Source organism: Prionailurus viverrinus, chromosome A2, assembly GCF_022837055.1.
Source record: "Prionailurus viverrinus isolate Anna chromosome A2, UM_Priviv_1.0, whole genome shotgun sequence".
Classification (NCBI taxonomy): domain Eukaryota; kingdom Metazoa; phylum Chordata; class Mammalia; order Carnivora; family Felidae; genus Prionailurus; species Prionailurus viverrinus.
Genome location: NC_062562.1, coordinates 124101708 through 124119103, shown reverse-complemented (window position 1 = coordinate 124119103; position 17396 = coordinate 124101708). Strand labels below are relative to the sequence as shown.

Sequence of the window (17396 nt, the reverse complement as noted above, 5' to 3'; positions counted from 1 at the left end):
CTGCCCCACCCCCACACTCAGGGTTGAGTGTGCTTGCCTCTCTCAAAATAAATAAGTAAACTTAACACAATAACAAAAAACTGGCCCCAGATCCAAGGGTGGCTCCTGATTAGTCTCAACCAGAGGTGAAGCCAACGTTTTTTTTTTTTTTTAAATGTTTATTTTTGACACAGAGAGAGAGACAGAGCATGAGTGGGGGAAGGGCAGAGAGAGAGGGAGACACAGAATCTGAAGCAGGTTCCAGGCTCCGAGCTGCCAGCACAGAGCCCAACGCGGGGCTGGAACTCACAGACCGTGAGATCTTGACCTGAGCCAAAGTCGGAAGCTCAACCTACTGAGCCACCCAGGCGCCCCGAAGCCAACGTTTTCTATAAAGGGTTATAAATAGTAAGAATTCTTCCTTTGTAGGCAATATATATAGTCTCTGTCACAACAATTCAACTCTGCCACTGTAGTGCAAAAATACCCTTAGTGATAAGTAGGTGAATGAGTATAACTGTGTTCCAATAAAACTTTATAAAAACAGGGGTGGGCCAGATTTGGTAGAACCTTGGTTTGTAGAACCTTGGTCTAAAATCATAGCAATCCCATCTCTTTGTACTAGAGAGTGGTGTGGACCCCAAGTTAAAACCAATCAGTATGTGTACTTCTTTGGCAACAGTTTTTTATTCATTCTAGGCACATGGCCTCATGGGTCTAAACAAACTGAAAGGAAGATTCTTTTTAATGGTTTGGGAATAGGTATAGACCAGTTATCTGGCAATTAACTGGCAGTTAACCTACACTACAAGGGAAACCAGGCTCAGGATAAAGCTAGCACTGCAGACTGTAAAGCAGAGATGGAAAAATATCTAGGTACTTAATTATACCGTACAACCATTTAATCAACCAGTCCTGAAGTCTGCCGTAAGCCAGTACATATCCGTATTATTTAAGTCAGTTTAAAAAAAATTTTTTTAATGTTTATTTATTTTTGACAGAGAGACATAGCATTAGTGGGGGAGGGGCAGAGAGAGAGAGGGAGACACAGAATCCAAAGCAGGCTCCAGGCTCTGAGCTGTCAGCAGAGCCCGACCCAGGGCTCGATCTCACAAACCTCAAGATCATGACCTGAGCCGAAGTCAAGATGCTTAACCGATTGAGCCACCCAGGTGCCCCTAAGTCAGTTTAAATTGTTTTTTATTTATTTTTTTTTTTACATTTATTTATTTTTGAGAGACAGAGTGAGACAAAGTTGAGAGTTGGGGAGAGGCAGAGAGGGAGGGAAACACAGGATTGGAAGCAGGCTCCAGGCTCCAAGCTGTCAGCACAGAGCCCGACGTGGGGCTCAAACTCACAAACTGTGAGATCATAACCTGAGCTGAAGTCGGACACTCAACCGACTGAGCCACCCAGGAACCCCTAAATTGGACTTTTATGTTCCCTGTAGTCAAAACTATTCTGATAACTGGATACTGTCAAATTGTCCCCAGAAAAGACTACACAGATTTATACTTCTATGGTAGTGAACAACAATAGGTGCTTCAGTATACCACAATTTGATAGACAAAAAGTCTTAATTTATAATTTACAATTAGGTTTTAAGTTTATATAGTATTTAAGAAATGTCAATAATCTCAATGTTAAATATTTCATTCCTTCAAATCTCACCTTTTTTTCAAGAAGAATTAGTTTAAACAGGATTAAGACCTAAAGAAAAAAAAATACTATATTAAAATAAACTCATGCTTTTTTATTTCCCTTTTCCCTTCCTCAAACATAACCATAGATCATTTAATCAATAATATTAACTATAATGCTTAAAAATACACTGGAAATTATTAACTTATGCTGAAAAATAAAAAATTATGTGTCTTCCAAAAATGTGAGAACCCCTTAAATCTCTAACAAATTGTGCTTTTTGGAAAGTTATGCATTTCTGCTTGAAATATTTGCAAGCTCCTTAAAGGGCAGGGACTATTCATTTATTTCTGGATGTCCAGGGCATTCACATAGCAGATACTCAATAAGTGTTTGTTAAATGAATAATCAATGTGTATATGTCCCAGTCAGCATATACTTTAATAATAAAGATCAGATAAGTATAGATATTTTAAGGGAAAATGTTTCACTATGAGCAACATATAAAGTGTTCTGTAAGATTCGGGGCGCCTGGGTGGCTCAGTCGGTTAAGCGGCCGACTTCGGCTCAGGTCATGATCTTGCGGTCCATGAGTTTGAGCCCCACGTTGGGCTCTGTGCTGACCGCTCAGAGCCTGGAGCCTGTTTCAGATTCTGTGTCTCCCTCTCTCTCTGACCCTCCCCCCGTTCATGCTCTGTCTCTCCCTGTCTCAAAAATAAATAAACGTTAAAAAAAAAAAAAATTAAAGTGTTCTGCAAGATTAAAACAGGTTTCTTTCTGCTCTAACTTCATGATATCTGAAATTACAAAGGCAACAGAAAAAAGTATCCTCTCCTGCACTGAAATAGACAGTATTCCTATACAGTACTTTAAAAACTTTCTATCAGATAAGCACTAACACTACCAACACTTTCAACTTTTATCCTTATGAGTACTGTCTTAGAAGAACTAAAACCTAGTATGCCACAATCTCCATTTGACCTGGTAGCACATGGAATTTACTAAGTTAAATGAATACAACTTTAACACATCATAAGTTAAATAAGGTATCATACCTTATGTCGAAAATGAAGCACAAGATCTCGAGGAGACAGACCTACAATGTTAACAAGAAAGCTAATCTGTGATGACAACATATGGGTTTTGTTAAAGATTTTTCCCCATCAAAAAGAAAGGCGGGTAAAAAACAGGAATGGTAAGAATATGCAAATATTAAAATACTTATGTAATATTCCATTATGTACACATATACTCAGGATTTAATCAAACAACTGGGGCACCTGGGTGGCTCAGTCAGTTAAATGTTGGACTCTTGATTTCAGCTCAGGTTATGATCTCATGGTTCATGAGGCTGAGCCCCGTGTCAGGTTCTGCACTGGAATTCTCACTCTCCCTCTCTGTCCTTCCCCAACACACATGCTCATGTGTGTGCGCTCTCCCCCACCTCAAAATAAAAAACCCCAAAACCAAAAAACAAAGAATTTCTCAAATAACTATTAACAGTCAAACACAGCATGGTCGAATGGAACTTTTTACAATGATGGAAATGTTCTACATCTGTGCTGTCCAATACAGTAGCCACATGTGGCCAATGAACATTTGAAATGTAGCCAAGTTGGGGTGTCTGGGTGGCTCCATCAGTTAAGTGTCCAACTTTTGGTTTCGGCTCAGGTCATGATCTTCAGGTTCATGAGTGCGAGCCTGGCACTGTCATTGCAGAGCTTGCCTGGGATTCTCTCTCCCTCTCTCTGCCCCTCCCCTACTTGCACACAGGTGCTCTCTCTAAAAATAAATTAAAAAAAAAAAAGAAATGTATCAAGTGTACTGACAGACTGACTTTTTAACTTTTACTAATTCTAATCTAAATGTAAATAGTCACATGAGGCTAATGGCTACTGCTCTGGGCAATGCAGCTCTACAAGTATCTCCCCATTCTACAAGTATCTTACAAATCATACAAGTTTAGATATTACAAAGCTTATACTATAGTGGCAATCATTTAAATATGGTTTTTGTTCGCCACACTCCATGGCTATTATTTCTGCATCATAGTCTTCTCTGAACATCTGTCATAGGACTAGAGAAAATAATTCAGAGAAACATATAGTCTTAGGAGTTTTGTGACCAGCTTACATTATACACAGGATTATAAAAGGGAACTACTACAGTTTAGCTACTTCATGCTAAAATAGGAACCGAGTCAGTGAGCATAAATCACTGTGATGCAAATTTTTTTTCTAATCATAAAAAGGATATTTATTGAGTGCCTATTGAGCAACGTGGACACCAATGAATATCCTGGACTGTCAGAACAGTATAAATTAAATAAAACCCCCTACTTGAAAAATCTTAGGATAAAAAAGAACTGAGCAGATCTCTCTCTCTCTCTCTTGCTCTCCCTGTCATGAAAGGGAATTGACTTGGCCAGCGTTACCATAAGGAAAAGAAAACACTTCCACTACTACTCTGAAAAGCAGAAATGTGATTTATACAGTAATAGTTCCAAATATCACTACAATTACATTGTAACTCTTTTCAATACAAATACTAGTGAAGAAGATATTTAAGGAAACAACATCAAACACTGAAGAATTTAAGTTTAGATCACTTATAGAAAATTTTGATTATGCAGTTTTACATGCAACTTGGTTTACCAAACAAAAAGAAATGAGGGCATTTCTTCTGATCTGTAGAAAAGCTACTTACCAAGATATACTTGGGATCCTTCTAATGAAGTTCCTCCCAAGGAACTATTCATATGTTCATAAAGCTCCTATAAAATATAGACTCAATTTAGAACATTTTATAATCATTTCAGACACTAAATTTGAGGTATGATGACCAGGAAAAACTTGGTTCTTTAACCTAGACAGTTTGTCTTGCCATACCCTAAATTTAGAAATAATCAAGGTCTCTCTGAAACCTTACCAGTTTCCAGCACTCCCTCCTTCTCTTCCTCTTCATTTAAGAGCTTAGTTCATTCACATGGTGGTATGGATTGTAGGCTAAGTTCCCTCTACTTCTTTGGTAAACACCTAATTGTCCTACACTCACTAGGATCCAGGAGAGATCCATGTTCTACACATTCATGGCAGCCCTGAGAAAAACATGTTATCCATCTTTAGTAAAATAGTCACGTAGTATTTATTTATTTATTTACTTATTTATTTATTGCTTTGGGAGATAGAAACCAGAAGACTAATATATAAACACACTGTGCAGTAAATAAGTAAAATAAGCAAATTTAGAAAAGCAATGCCGTAGCAAACGAGCTACTATCCATTAACAGAGGCACTTAATTGCACTTCTTTGTAGTCATTATTTAATAAAAGGCAGTATGATTAAATTTAATAAATATGATCTGTACATTTTGGGCAAATCCCTTGCCATTCTTAAGAAGAATGTCTTTCTTAAGCTAACAAAAGATTATTTTTACAATATTGTTGACAAGATTTACGTGATTCATGAAACAGTCTTCAGCCAAATACAGCTATAAAGCGATATAGTTACCTTTAGAATGGAAATTTGGGAAAAATCCTTCTCTTCAAAATATGCATGTGTAATGAGCTGAAGTTTTGCTTGAAGCAAGCCATAGAGAGGCTTAAAGAAGAAAAAATTACTATTAGTTTGGTAATAGAAAAAAATCAAACACCTTACAAACTTGTAATTGAAAGAGAACAGGGAGAAAAGGTAACTTCAACTTTAGTATCTTACTATTCACAGCTGAGAGCTGTTAAATAATCTGTTCTAGCTCTATGGCTGCTGTTGAAAAGCACCTGACCCTTGGAGTACAGTGGTTGAGCGTGTGTGGGCAGACGTCTTGGGTCTATTGCATCACTCAGCTACATGACCCTGGGCACCAAATTTCCCCACACCTGCTTGCTGATATGAACACCAGCATATGAAAAGACAGTACATCTTATGAGGTTGTTTCCAGAATTAATATAACACAGGGTAAAAGCATTTAAACGGGGGCACCTGGGTGGCTCAGTTAAGCATCCGACTTGGGCCCAGGTCATGATCTTGTGGTTCGTGGATTCAAGCCCAGCATCAGGCTCTGTGTTGACAGCTCAGAGCCTGGAGCCTGCTTCGGATGCTGTGTCTTCCTCTCTCTCTCTGCCCCTCCCCCGCTCATGTGAGCACATGGGCGCACGCTTTCTCTCTCAAAAATAAACATTGGAGAGATCCAACATGGTGGAGAAGTAGGGGAACCCAAAGTTCCCTTGTCCCTCAAACACAGCAGTGTTGAGGCCAAAGGACTGAATTCCAAGAGTCCAGGCTGCAGAGTGACAGAGCCTTCTCCAAGGGCCCACAGGGATAACCTGGAGGGCCATAGGTGCGTGACTGTGAACTGGGAGAGATAAAATGGGCAGTGTAGGCAGGGATGGGTGAGATCCCCTTCTGCGGAGAGACAGAGGGAAGAGAAAGGCTGGGGAAGCATATCTGGACAAGAGAAAAACCACGGACTGAGATGGACATAGATACAACCTCTAACTGCTGAGCTTTCCCCGGACTGGGGCCGGCTGCCCTGTTCGGGCACCTGGGGATGAGGGGAGCCAGCCCCAGGCTCAGTAAGTAGTTCAGAGGTGCAGTCCACAGTGGGAGAAAGCAATCCCTCCCTGGAGTGCAGTGGGAAGAAGGTACATAACCGTTCAAAGGACAAAGACTGCCTGTGCCCGCTAGTCAGAGGCCATATATCGGTCGTGCGGAGAGGCACTTCCCCAGAACTGGGGCATATTTAAGACATCAGGGTTTAAATCCAAGTCCAGCCTCAGGGAGGCGCGGGAGTTGGCAGAGCGGGACAAACTGCCGTATTCATGCCTGTGCCACTGTGAGGATGGCCTGAATAGACTGGTCTGGGACACCCAGTGCAGGGAAGAGAGACTGGGTTGTCACCATTTTTCTCCCCATCACCAATAAGGTAGGGCCTCAGGGAACAGACAGTGGGCCCACAGTGGAGGCGGGACCCACCTACACCAAACCACGCCCCTCCACACCTGGTAACTGTATCTACGGGAGCGGGGATTGGTGCTGATGAACTAGGCAGCCCCTCCTCCAGACCAATGCTGCCACGGGTTCCAAGGCACCCAGTGGTTTTGCATTTTCTGATTTAATTCTTGGACAATTCTTAGTATATATGTGTATATATATATTTTTTTTCTTCCTTTTCTGCTTTTTATTTCTTCCCTCCTCTAGTCTGATTATTTTGGTTGTTGGTTTGTTTAAGCAGACATATCTAATCTATTTTCTTTATACCTGTTCTGTATCTCCTTTATTTTCCTCTTTCTCTCTCTGGATTAAGCTGTATAGTTTCTCTGGCTGGTCTATTTTATTTTATTTTTTCCCCCGCCCCTGTCATTTCTTTCTTTGTATGGGATAAGGCCTCTCACATCAACACTGCCCCCACCCCGATGTTTTGCTGTTGCTGGTGTTTATTTTTGTTTTGTTTTTTTGGTCTTTGTTTTTTGTTTGTTTTCTCTTCCAGGGCTACTTCAATGAAAAAAATCAAAGCACACCTGGTGGAGGGTCCAAAACATCATTATGAACAGGGAGATGAAGCAACCAGTCACAACAGAGAGCAAGTAATACACTCCAAAAAACACCTCCTGAAGGCCAGGCCCTGGGCAGTGTATGACCCCTCTTTAATACAGTAGTGCTTGCAGGTACAGGACACACAACAAGCTTTTTAAAACACATAAGGGACAGAAAACTAGCCAAAATGATGAAACAGAAGAATGCTCAAAAGAAATTCCAGGAAGAAATGATAGCTAAAGAATTGATCAAAACATATATAAATAATACAACTGAACAAGAATTAAATTTTTTAAAGCGTTTATTTTTGAGACAGAGAGAGAGAGAGAATGCAAGTGGGTTAGGGGCAGAGAGAGAGAGGGAGACACAGAATCTGAAGCAGGCTTCAGGCTCCGAGCAGAGTCCGATGCAGGGCTCAAACTCATGAGCTGTGAGATCATGACCTGAGCCTAAGTCAGACGCTTAACCAACTGAGCCACCCAGGGGCCCCCGAACAAGAATTTAGAATAATAGTCATAATATTAATCGCTAGGCTTGAAAAAAGCATAGAAGACAGCAGAGAATCTATTGCTGCAGAGATCAAGGAACTAAAAAATAGTCATGATGAATTAAAAAATACTGTAAATGAGGTACAAAATAAACGAGGGGCTGTGATAGCGAGGACTGAAGAGGCAGAGGGGAGAATAAGTGAAATAGAAGATAAAATTATGGAAAAAGATGAAGCTGAGAAAAAGAGAGATAAAAAAAATTCTAGACCACGAGGGGAGAATTAGAGAACTAAGTGATTCAATGAAACGTATTAATATCTGTATCACAGGAGTTGATAGAAAAGAGAAAGGAGAGAGAGAAAGGGGTGAAAAGTGTCCTTGAACAAATCATAGCTGAGAACTTCCCCAATCTGGAGAAGGAAACAGACACTGAAATCCAGAGAATTCCCTTCAGACGTAATAGGAATTGATCTTCTGCATTGACATAACATAGTGAAACTGGCAAAATACAAAGATGAAGAGAGAATTCTGAAATCAGCTAGGGATAGATGAGCCTCTACAAGGGCAGACACATAAGGGTAATAGCAGACCTATCTACTGAAGCTTGGCAGGCCAGAAGGGAGTGGCAGGAAAAACTCCAATGTACTGAATAGGAAAAATATGCAGCCAAGAATCCTTTATCCAGCAAGCCTGTCATTCAGAATAGGAGGGATAAAGGTTTTCCAAGACAAAAACTGAAGGAGTTCATCGCCACTACACCAGCCCTACAAGAGCTCCTAAGGGGGACTCTGAATGGAATGTTGCAAAGACCACAAAGGACCAGAGACATCGCTACAAGCATGAAACCTACAGATAACACAATGACTCTAAATCCATATCTTTCAATAACACTGAATGTAAATGGACTAAATGCTCCAATCAAAAGACATAGGGTATCAGAATGGATTAAAAAAAAAACAACACAAAAAAACAAAACAAACCCAAGACCCATCTATTTGCTGTCTACAAGAGACCCATTTTAGACCTGAGGACACCTTCAGACTGAAAGTGAGGGGATGGAGAAGCACTTATCATGCTATCAGACAAACTGGAGTTTAAAGGCTGTAACAAGAGATGAAAAAGGGCATTATACCATAATTATGGGGTCTATCTATCAAGAAGTGCTAACAATTATAAATGTTTATGCACCCAATTCAGTAGCATCCAAATATATAAAACAATCACAAATATAAACAATCTTATTGGGAAGAATGTGGTAATTGCAGGGGACTTTAATATACCACTTACAACAATGGACACATCATCTATGCAGAACATCAATACAGAAACAATGGCCCTGAATCATACACTGGACCAGATGGACTTGACAGATATATTCAGAACTTTTCATCCTAAAGCAGAATACACCTTATATTGAGTGCACATGGAACATTCTCCAAGACAGATCACACAGTGGATCATGAAACAGCCCTCAATAAATATAAAAGAACTGAGATTATATCATGGACATTTTCAGATCACCATGCTATGAAACTTGAAATCAACCACAGGAAAAAGGTTGGAAAATCTCCAAACGCATGGAGGTTAAAGAACATCCTACTAAAGAAAGAATGGGTCAACCAGGCAATTAAAGAAGAAATTAAAAAAAATATGCAAAGAAATGAAAATGAAAACACAACAGTCCAAACCCTTTTGGGATGCAGCAAAGGCAGTCCTGAGAGGAGAGGACATTGCAATCCAGGCCTATCTCAAGAAACAAATCCCAAATGCAAAATCTAAGAGCACTCCTAAAGGAACTAGAAGCAGAACAGCAAAGAAACCCCAAGGCCAGCAGAAGAAGAGAAATAATAAAGATCAGAGCAGAAATCAACAATACAGAATAAAAAACAAAACAAAACCCAGAACAGATCAATGAAACTAGGCTGGTTTTTTGAAAAAATAAATAAAATTAATAAACCCCTAGCCAGACTTCTCAAAAAAAAGAGAGGACCCAAACTGATAAGATCATGAATGAAAATGGACTTATCACAACCAATCCCTCAGAAACACAATTATCAGAGAATATTATGAAAAATCACATGCCAACAAATCGGACAACCTGGAAGAAATGGACAAATTCCTAGGTACCCACACAATACCAAAACTCAAACGGGAAGAAATAAAAAATTTAAACAGATCCTTAACTAGTGAAGAAACTGAATCAGTTATCAAAAATCTCCCAAGAAGAGTCCTGCGCCAGATGGCTTCCCAGGGGAATTCTACCAGACATTTAAAGAAGATATAAAAAAAAATAAAATAAAATAAAGAAGAGTTAATACCTATCCTTCTCAAGCTGTTCCAAAAAACAGAAATGGAAGGAAAGTTTCTGGACTCATTCTATGAAGCCAGCGTTACCTTGATTCTCAAACCAGAGACCCCACAAAGAAGGAGAATTACAGGCCAATGTCCCTGATGAACATGGATGCAAAAATTCTCAACAAGATACTAGCAAATCGAATTCAACAGCATATAAAAAGAATTATTCACCATGATCAAGTGGGATTCATTCCTGGGCTGCAGGGCTGGTTCAATATTCTCAAATCAATCAATGTATTCGGAAATACATCACATTAATAAAGGATAAGAACCATATGATCCTGTCAATAGATGCAGAAAAAGCACTTGACAAAATACAGCATCCTCTGTTAATAAAAACCCTCAAGAAAGTCAGAACAGAAGGAACATACCTAAACATCATAAAAACCATATACGAAAAGCCCAAAGCTAATATCCTCAGTGGGGAAAAAACTGAGAGCCTTCCCCATGAGATAAGGAACATGACAGGGATGTCCACTTTCACCACTATTGTTTAACATAGTGTTGGAAGTCCTAGTATGAGCAGACAACAAAATGAAATAAAAGGTATCAAAATTGGCAAAGAAGAAGTCAAACTTTCACTTTTTGCAGATGACATGATACTCTACATGGAAAACCCAAAAGACGCCACCAAAAGGCTGCTAGAACTGATACATAAATTCAGCGAAGTCGCAGGGTATAAAATCAATGTACAGAAATCAGTTGCATTTCTACACAAAGCAATCTCAATCAAAATTGCACCAGCATTCTTCTCAAAGCTAGAACAAACAATCCTAAAATTTGTATGGAACCACAGAAGACCCCAAATAGCCAAAGTAATATTTAAAAAGAAAACCAAAGAGGGAAGCATCACAATCCCAGACTTTAGCTTCTGCTACAAAGGTGTCATCATCAAGACAGTATGGTATTGGCACAAAAACAGACACACAGACCAATGGAATAGAGAACCCAGAATTGGACCCACAAAAGTATGGCCAACTAATGTTTAACAAAGCAGGAAAGACTATCCAATGGAAAAAAGACAGTCTATTTAGCAAATGGTGCTGGGACAACTAGATAGCAACATGCAGAAAAATGAAACTAGACCACTTTCTTATACCATTCACAAAAATAAACTAAAAATGGATGAAAGACCTAAATGTGAGACAGCCATCGAAACCCTAGAGGAGAAAGCAGGAAAAAACCTCTCTGACCTCAGCCGCAGCAATTTCTTGCTTGACACATCTCTAAAGGCAAGGGAATGAAAAGCAAAAATGAACCATTGGGACCTCATCAAGATAAAAAGCTTCTGGACTGCAAAGGAAACAATCAACAAAACTAAAAGGCAACCGACAGAATGGGAAAAGATATTTGCAAATGACATATCGGATAAAGGATTAGTATCCAAAATCTATAAAGAACTTACCAAACTCAACACACAAAAAACAAATAATCCAGTGAAGAAATGGGCAAAAGACATGAATAGACACTTTTCCAAAGAAGACATCCAGTTGGCTAACAGACACATGAAACAATGCTCAACATCACTCATCATCAGGAAAATACAAATCAAAACTACAGTGAGATACCACCTCACATGGGTCACAGTGGCTAAAATTAACAACTTAGGAAACAACAGATGCTGGTGAGGATGTGGAGAAATGGGAACCCTCTTGCACTGTTGGTGGGAATACAAACTGGTACAGCTGCTCTGGAAAACAGAGTGGAGGTTCCTCAAAAATTAAAAATAGAACTACCCCATGACCCAGAAATAGCAATACTAGGAATTTACCCAAAGGATACTGGAGTGCTGATTCATAGGGGCACACGTACTCCAATGTTTATACCAGCACTTTTGACAAAAGCCAAATTATGGAAAGAGCCTAAATGTGCATCAACTGACGAACGGATAAAGATGTGGTTTATATGTACAATGAAATACTACTTGGCAATGATAAAGAATGAAATCATGCCATTTGCAGCAATATGGATGGACTGGAAGGTATTATGCTAAATGAAATAAGTCAGAGAAAGACAGCATGTTTTCACTCATATGTGGATCTTGGAAAAACTTAACAGAAGACCATGAGGGAAGGGAAGGGGAAAAAAATAGTTACAGAGAGGGAGGGAGGCAAACCATAAGAGACTCTTAAACACAGAGAACAAACTGAGGGCTGATGGGGGGAGTGGGGGAGAGGAGAAAATGGGTGATGGGCATTGAGGAGGGCACTTGTTGGGATGAGCACTGGGTGTTGTATGTAAGCGATGAACCACAGGAACCTACCCTCAAAACTAAGAGCACACTTTACACACTGTATGTTAAACAATTTGACAATAAATTATATTAAAAAAATCAATAAACATTAAAAAAAAATCTTAAAAAGAAAGGCACTTAAACATTAGTCATTATAAAAATTTCCCTTTTATTTTTATTTATTTTTTTTATTTTATACCCAAGTTAGCATATAGTGCAATAATAATTTCAAGGGCAATGACTCTCCCCCACATATAACCAGTCTTCATCCCAACAAGTGTCTTCCTTAATGCCCCTTGCCCATTTAGCCTATCCCCCAACACTCCACCAGCAACCCTCAGTTTGTTCTCTGTATTTAAGTCTCTTATGGTTTGTCTCCCTCTTTTTACGTTATTTTTGCTTCCCTTCCCTTATGTTCATCTGTTTTGCATCTTAAATTCTGCATGAGTGAAGTCATATATTTGTCTTTCTCTAATTTAGCTTAGCATAATATACTCTATAGAGTTCCATCCATGTTGTTGCAAATAGTCATTATAAAATTTATGACATTTTAATTCTACAGTTACACTGGTTTGTGGTGACATTTAATCATCCTTATAATAGCTGGTTCTTATATCTAATTGAACATTCATGATTAAATTTAAGTTCATTTCCCTTTTTTGTCTTCTTTGGAGGCTTAGAACTGGTCTGTGTCCTTTATCAAAATATTCCTTTGTATGCTTCAACAAAATTATTCCTTAATTCTTACTTCTATTTAAGACCCTCTTATACCATTTCCATCCTTTTTATTTTCAATGTTATTTTCTAGATGTTTTCTGATTTCTATGTCCTTCTTAGAATGCAGAGACCAATGCTGTATATAATTATTATACAATTAGTTAATACAAGTAACACTGGAAGAGTCCCCTCCCACCACCAATATCCCTGTTACTATATCATTATTACCATCCAGAATATCTAAGTATAGAGTCATTATATTTTTATATAGAGATTACAAAGCACTATGAACCATCAAACCTTTCTGCAGAAGCTAGCTCTCCCTATTCCCTATGCTTATTTAAAGACAGATAAAACCCGGATCTTCACCCCAATTTTATCACTTAGTAGTTACATGGTCTATGAGAGTTAGACATTTTTTTTTCCCTATTCTACATGTTTCTTTGTAAAATGAAAGCAACAAATACTTAGATCTGTTTTTACATGAGGATTCAAATCACAATTATATCTAAAAAGTGTCTGGTATTGAATTAATACCTGACATATAGTCATCTGATAAATGACATTTATTGTTATTATAATTGTTCTTTGAAGAAAGGTTACTCAGGAAGCCTTTCAACATGTGTTTGCTTTAACATCTGGTACTCCTATGCTTTGGTTATCTGGCCCAGTATAAGAGTAATTCATCGATTAAAAAAAAAAAAAAGTAATTCATTGAATTCTATTTTTCAGGCTACCATTTTAGAAACTGTGTACAATCTATTAATTTTCTGATATCAGGGTCTTTTATATCCATTCCTTTTTTTTTTTTTTTTTTTTTTTAAGGAGTCTATTCTTGCCCTCTATGTAAAACTAAGATCTTGGAAGAAATATCTGATCCTCAAAATCTTATTATTAAGGCTCACAGTATATTATTATTATTATTATTATCCAGGATTTTTTTTAAAGCTTAGTACTAAAAAGTCAAAATAAATCCTATTTTACAAATCTCAACTTATATTAAGCAAACTACATTCAAATTGTCGGTGGATGTAAGAAACTGGACAATGTAGGGGCGCCTGGGTGGCGCAGTTGGTTAAGCGTCTGACTTCAGCCAGGTCACGATCTCATGGTCCGAGAGTTCAAGCCCCGCGTCAGGCTCTGGGCTGATGGCTCAGAGCCTGGAGCCTGTTTCCGATTCTGTGTCTCCCTCTCTCTCTGCCCCTCCCCTGTTCATGCTCTGTCTCTCTCTGTCGCAAAAATAAATAAAGGTTGAAAAAAAAATTTAAAAAAAGAAACTGGACAATGTAGAAGACATAATGAAACAAAACCTACATACATTTGGTGACTAGGCAAATGAAATATTCTCCATTTTGACTGAGGTTAAATGCAGAAATGATTGTATTCAATAATCATATAGCTGTAAGATAATTAACATGATAGAGATCTGGATTTCTCCCCACAAAAGGGACTTGGGGGATAATATTTTATATGTAGAATTAGTCGTTTGATGTTACCAGTAAAGGTGTTAATATCCTATTAGTAATAAAAATGGAATATTACAAACGATTTAATAGGGAACTATGGAAAATAAGAAGTGTTACACAGTTCCTACTAAAAATAAAAAGTTAAAATAATTATACACCTGCATCTGATCAACTTGTACATGGATGAAACAACTGTAAAGCATTGCTATTGTACAATTATGTCATTTCCATTCCTCAAAAATCTTAAGTTTTAAAGAGCAAGTTAAGGGGCGCCTGGGTGGCTCAGTCGGTTGAGCCTCCGACTTCGGCTCAGGTCATTATCTCACAGTCCGTGAGTTCGAGCCCCGCGTCGGGCTCTGTGCTGACAGCTCAGAGCCTGGAGCCTGTTTCAGATTCTATGTCTCCCCCTATCTCTGCCCCTCCCCTGTTCATGCTCTGTCTCTCAAAAATAAATAAACGTTAAAAAAAAAAAAAATTAAAAAGCAAGTTAAGGCTACAATTTTTCATAGCAAGAGTCATATACTTTTATATCAATACAATCTGAATGATTATGATATTCTGAGTTTTAGTAAAATATTATCCAAAGTCTTAAAAACAAAATAAAAAAGGATAAATGAAATATATCAGCTACTTCATTTTGGGCAAGTGTCAACCTCTTTCCCAAAAACCTATCTAGAAGATTTCCTTCCACTTATCTAGTTGTGGGTAATGGTGCAAATGAGAGTAAAACTGCTGAAAGGCAAAGAGAAAAAGCTGATGCACAAGAATAAAAAATGGGCCCCTGATGAATTTTAATCTATTACTGTCCATAAATCTCTCCTTATTCTAATAATGCCTTATTCTCAACTAAAAATCTGCCATGGTTAACGAACACATTAACGAGTTATTTGGTCTCTTACCAACTTGCTTAGAACACAGACACTTTTCTGAACCGTCTCTCTGGTGATATCTGCTTGCCGCACTTTCAATGCCTATTATAAACAAAGAGTCATTATTAATAATATTTCATAGAAATATTTAAAAATCATTCTCTTTCAATGTAAAAATAGCAGTGAGATAGAAAACAATTCTAACATTTAGTTAAATTCCAAATGTATTGAGAATCTCTGAAAATATCTATTGAATGAGTCAGCCAGGAAACTATGTGCCAGAATCTGGTAGGCACTGAGAATGTAACCGGGAGAGACAATCCCTACCCTCAAGGAACTTACCGTCTGAGAATACTTTTTGTGTAAGTTGCCACACCCATAATTCAAATCAAATGTCCTTGGTTCTGGTTTGAAAATGGGCACTCCGAGACTACTGTTTCTGGTGAGAAGGGCCTAGATTATACTGGAAAACTGGTATTATAGCCCAGCCCTGAGCCGTAACTCATGCCTTGATGACTGTGAGAACAACCACGTAAGAGGTCTACATTCTCTGCTAGTAAGGAACAAGCCTTGATTTAATCATCAGGTAACTCTAGGTAACTCTGTGAGCGAACTAAGAACTACTCTTCCCCTTTGTGGTATACAGCCTAACATCTCCTGGCACCTGTCCTGAGGACCAATGGGCCTCAGTGTCTTCAAGTGACTTATGACTGACGACTAGTCATTAAGTCAAGAATACAGCCTTCCCTCAATCTGTTTTCTACCTCTCTGCCTTGACTGGATTCATCTGTCAGGTCTCACTCTCAGTCAAAGGGAATCAGTTTTTCTCCTAGGCTCTAGGTCCTTCTGATATCTGTTATCAGGTGAGGATAGAAATATTAAGAGAAATGGGCAATGCCAATATACTGTGGAGTGGATCAGACCCAATGGGTAAGGGAGACAGATGGTATGAAATGCCATTTAAAGGCTATGTGAAGCATGAGAACTGTTGTTAATGTCGACAGTTTGAGGAAATAATCTTACTTGTGTCTGCGCAATCTATAGGGGACTAGAGTAAAACGAACAGTCTCCAAGAAAGGGGAGCAATTCAGTTCATCTCATGTAAACATAGATTAAGGGTAATAGTATATGAGGCAATCAAATGCACAAAACTACCAAGCTAACTCTTACCCTCAGGTTTACTTTTAAATTCAGTTATTCATTCCATAGGTATTTACTGGGTGTGTCCTATATTTCAGGCCCTGTACATGAAGGGCTATTTCACAGTAGTTAACAACTTTGGGTATGGTGGAATTTACACCTGCAATTTATTTCTAAATGGTTCAGGGAAAAAAGCAGACACACACTAAGCAAATGTGGTAGAATGCTGACTACTGTTGACTCTAGATGGTGGGTATACAGGTGTTCATTGTACAATTCTTTTCATTTATCTGCATGTTTGAAATGGTCACTATAAAAAGCTAAAGAAAATTTTAGAAGATTTACTAACTTAATTATTCCCTGAGGAAGCCTTTTAAAACTTAGAGTTACCTAGGCTTACTCTCAGAGATTCTAATTTAGTAGAAGGAAAGGCTAGCTGTGTATTTAAAAAAAAAAAAAGGGGGGGTCTCCAGGTAACTCCAGTTAAAAAACACTGCGGTGGTTTGCAATCACCTGATAACCAGAACATTAAACCAGAATCTCTGGGGTTGGGACCCAGTCATCTCTAGTATTTAGAGGTCCCCAGGTGACTCCAATGTGCAGCCAAAGTTGAGAAACACTAGAGTATTAATGATCTAATGAAAGGCAAGAGATTTTTACTCACAGAGTATCCTCACCACAAAAAACTGGTGAGACACAAAAAAGTGCTGCTCAGAATCAAACCATGAAAGGGGAAGCTACCCATCTTGGCTTATTTGTATTAATTAGGGCTATTATAGTAATTCAGACATTAAGCTGGCAGGTAATTTAAGAATTAACAAAATCTGAGTTGTACATAATTAAGATAACATGCAAGTATTTCAAAGCTACAAGTACTTTCCACTAATTCTAAACAGCTGCTTAAAATACAACACACATTATCACTTAATTTTTCTAAATTACATACCAAACATTAGAAAAAGAAAATTCAAGGACA

At 38.3% G+C, this 17396-nt stretch overlaps 1 protein-coding gene across 1 annotated transcript in view; it reads right to left on the bottom strand.

Moving 5' to 3' along the window:
- AVL9 (AVL9 cell migration associated) overlaps positions 1 to 17396 on the bottom strand; it is a 69017-nt gene that overhangs the window by 27281 nt on the left and 24340 nt on the right. Inside the window, exons 4-8 of the mRNA XM_047829524.1 lie at positions 15311 to 15382; positions 5131 to 5220; positions 4327 to 4393; positions 2676 to 2716; positions 1651 to 1689 (exon numbers count right to left, since the gene is read on the bottom strand). Coding sequence (XP_047685480.1) covers positions 1651 to 1689; positions 2676 to 2716; positions 4327 to 4393; positions 5131 to 5220; positions 15311 to 15382 — 309 coding nt within the window. The remainder of the gene's footprint in view (positions 1 to 1650; positions 1690 to 2675; positions 2717 to 4326; positions 4394 to 5130; positions 5221 to 15310; positions 15383 to 17396) is intronic.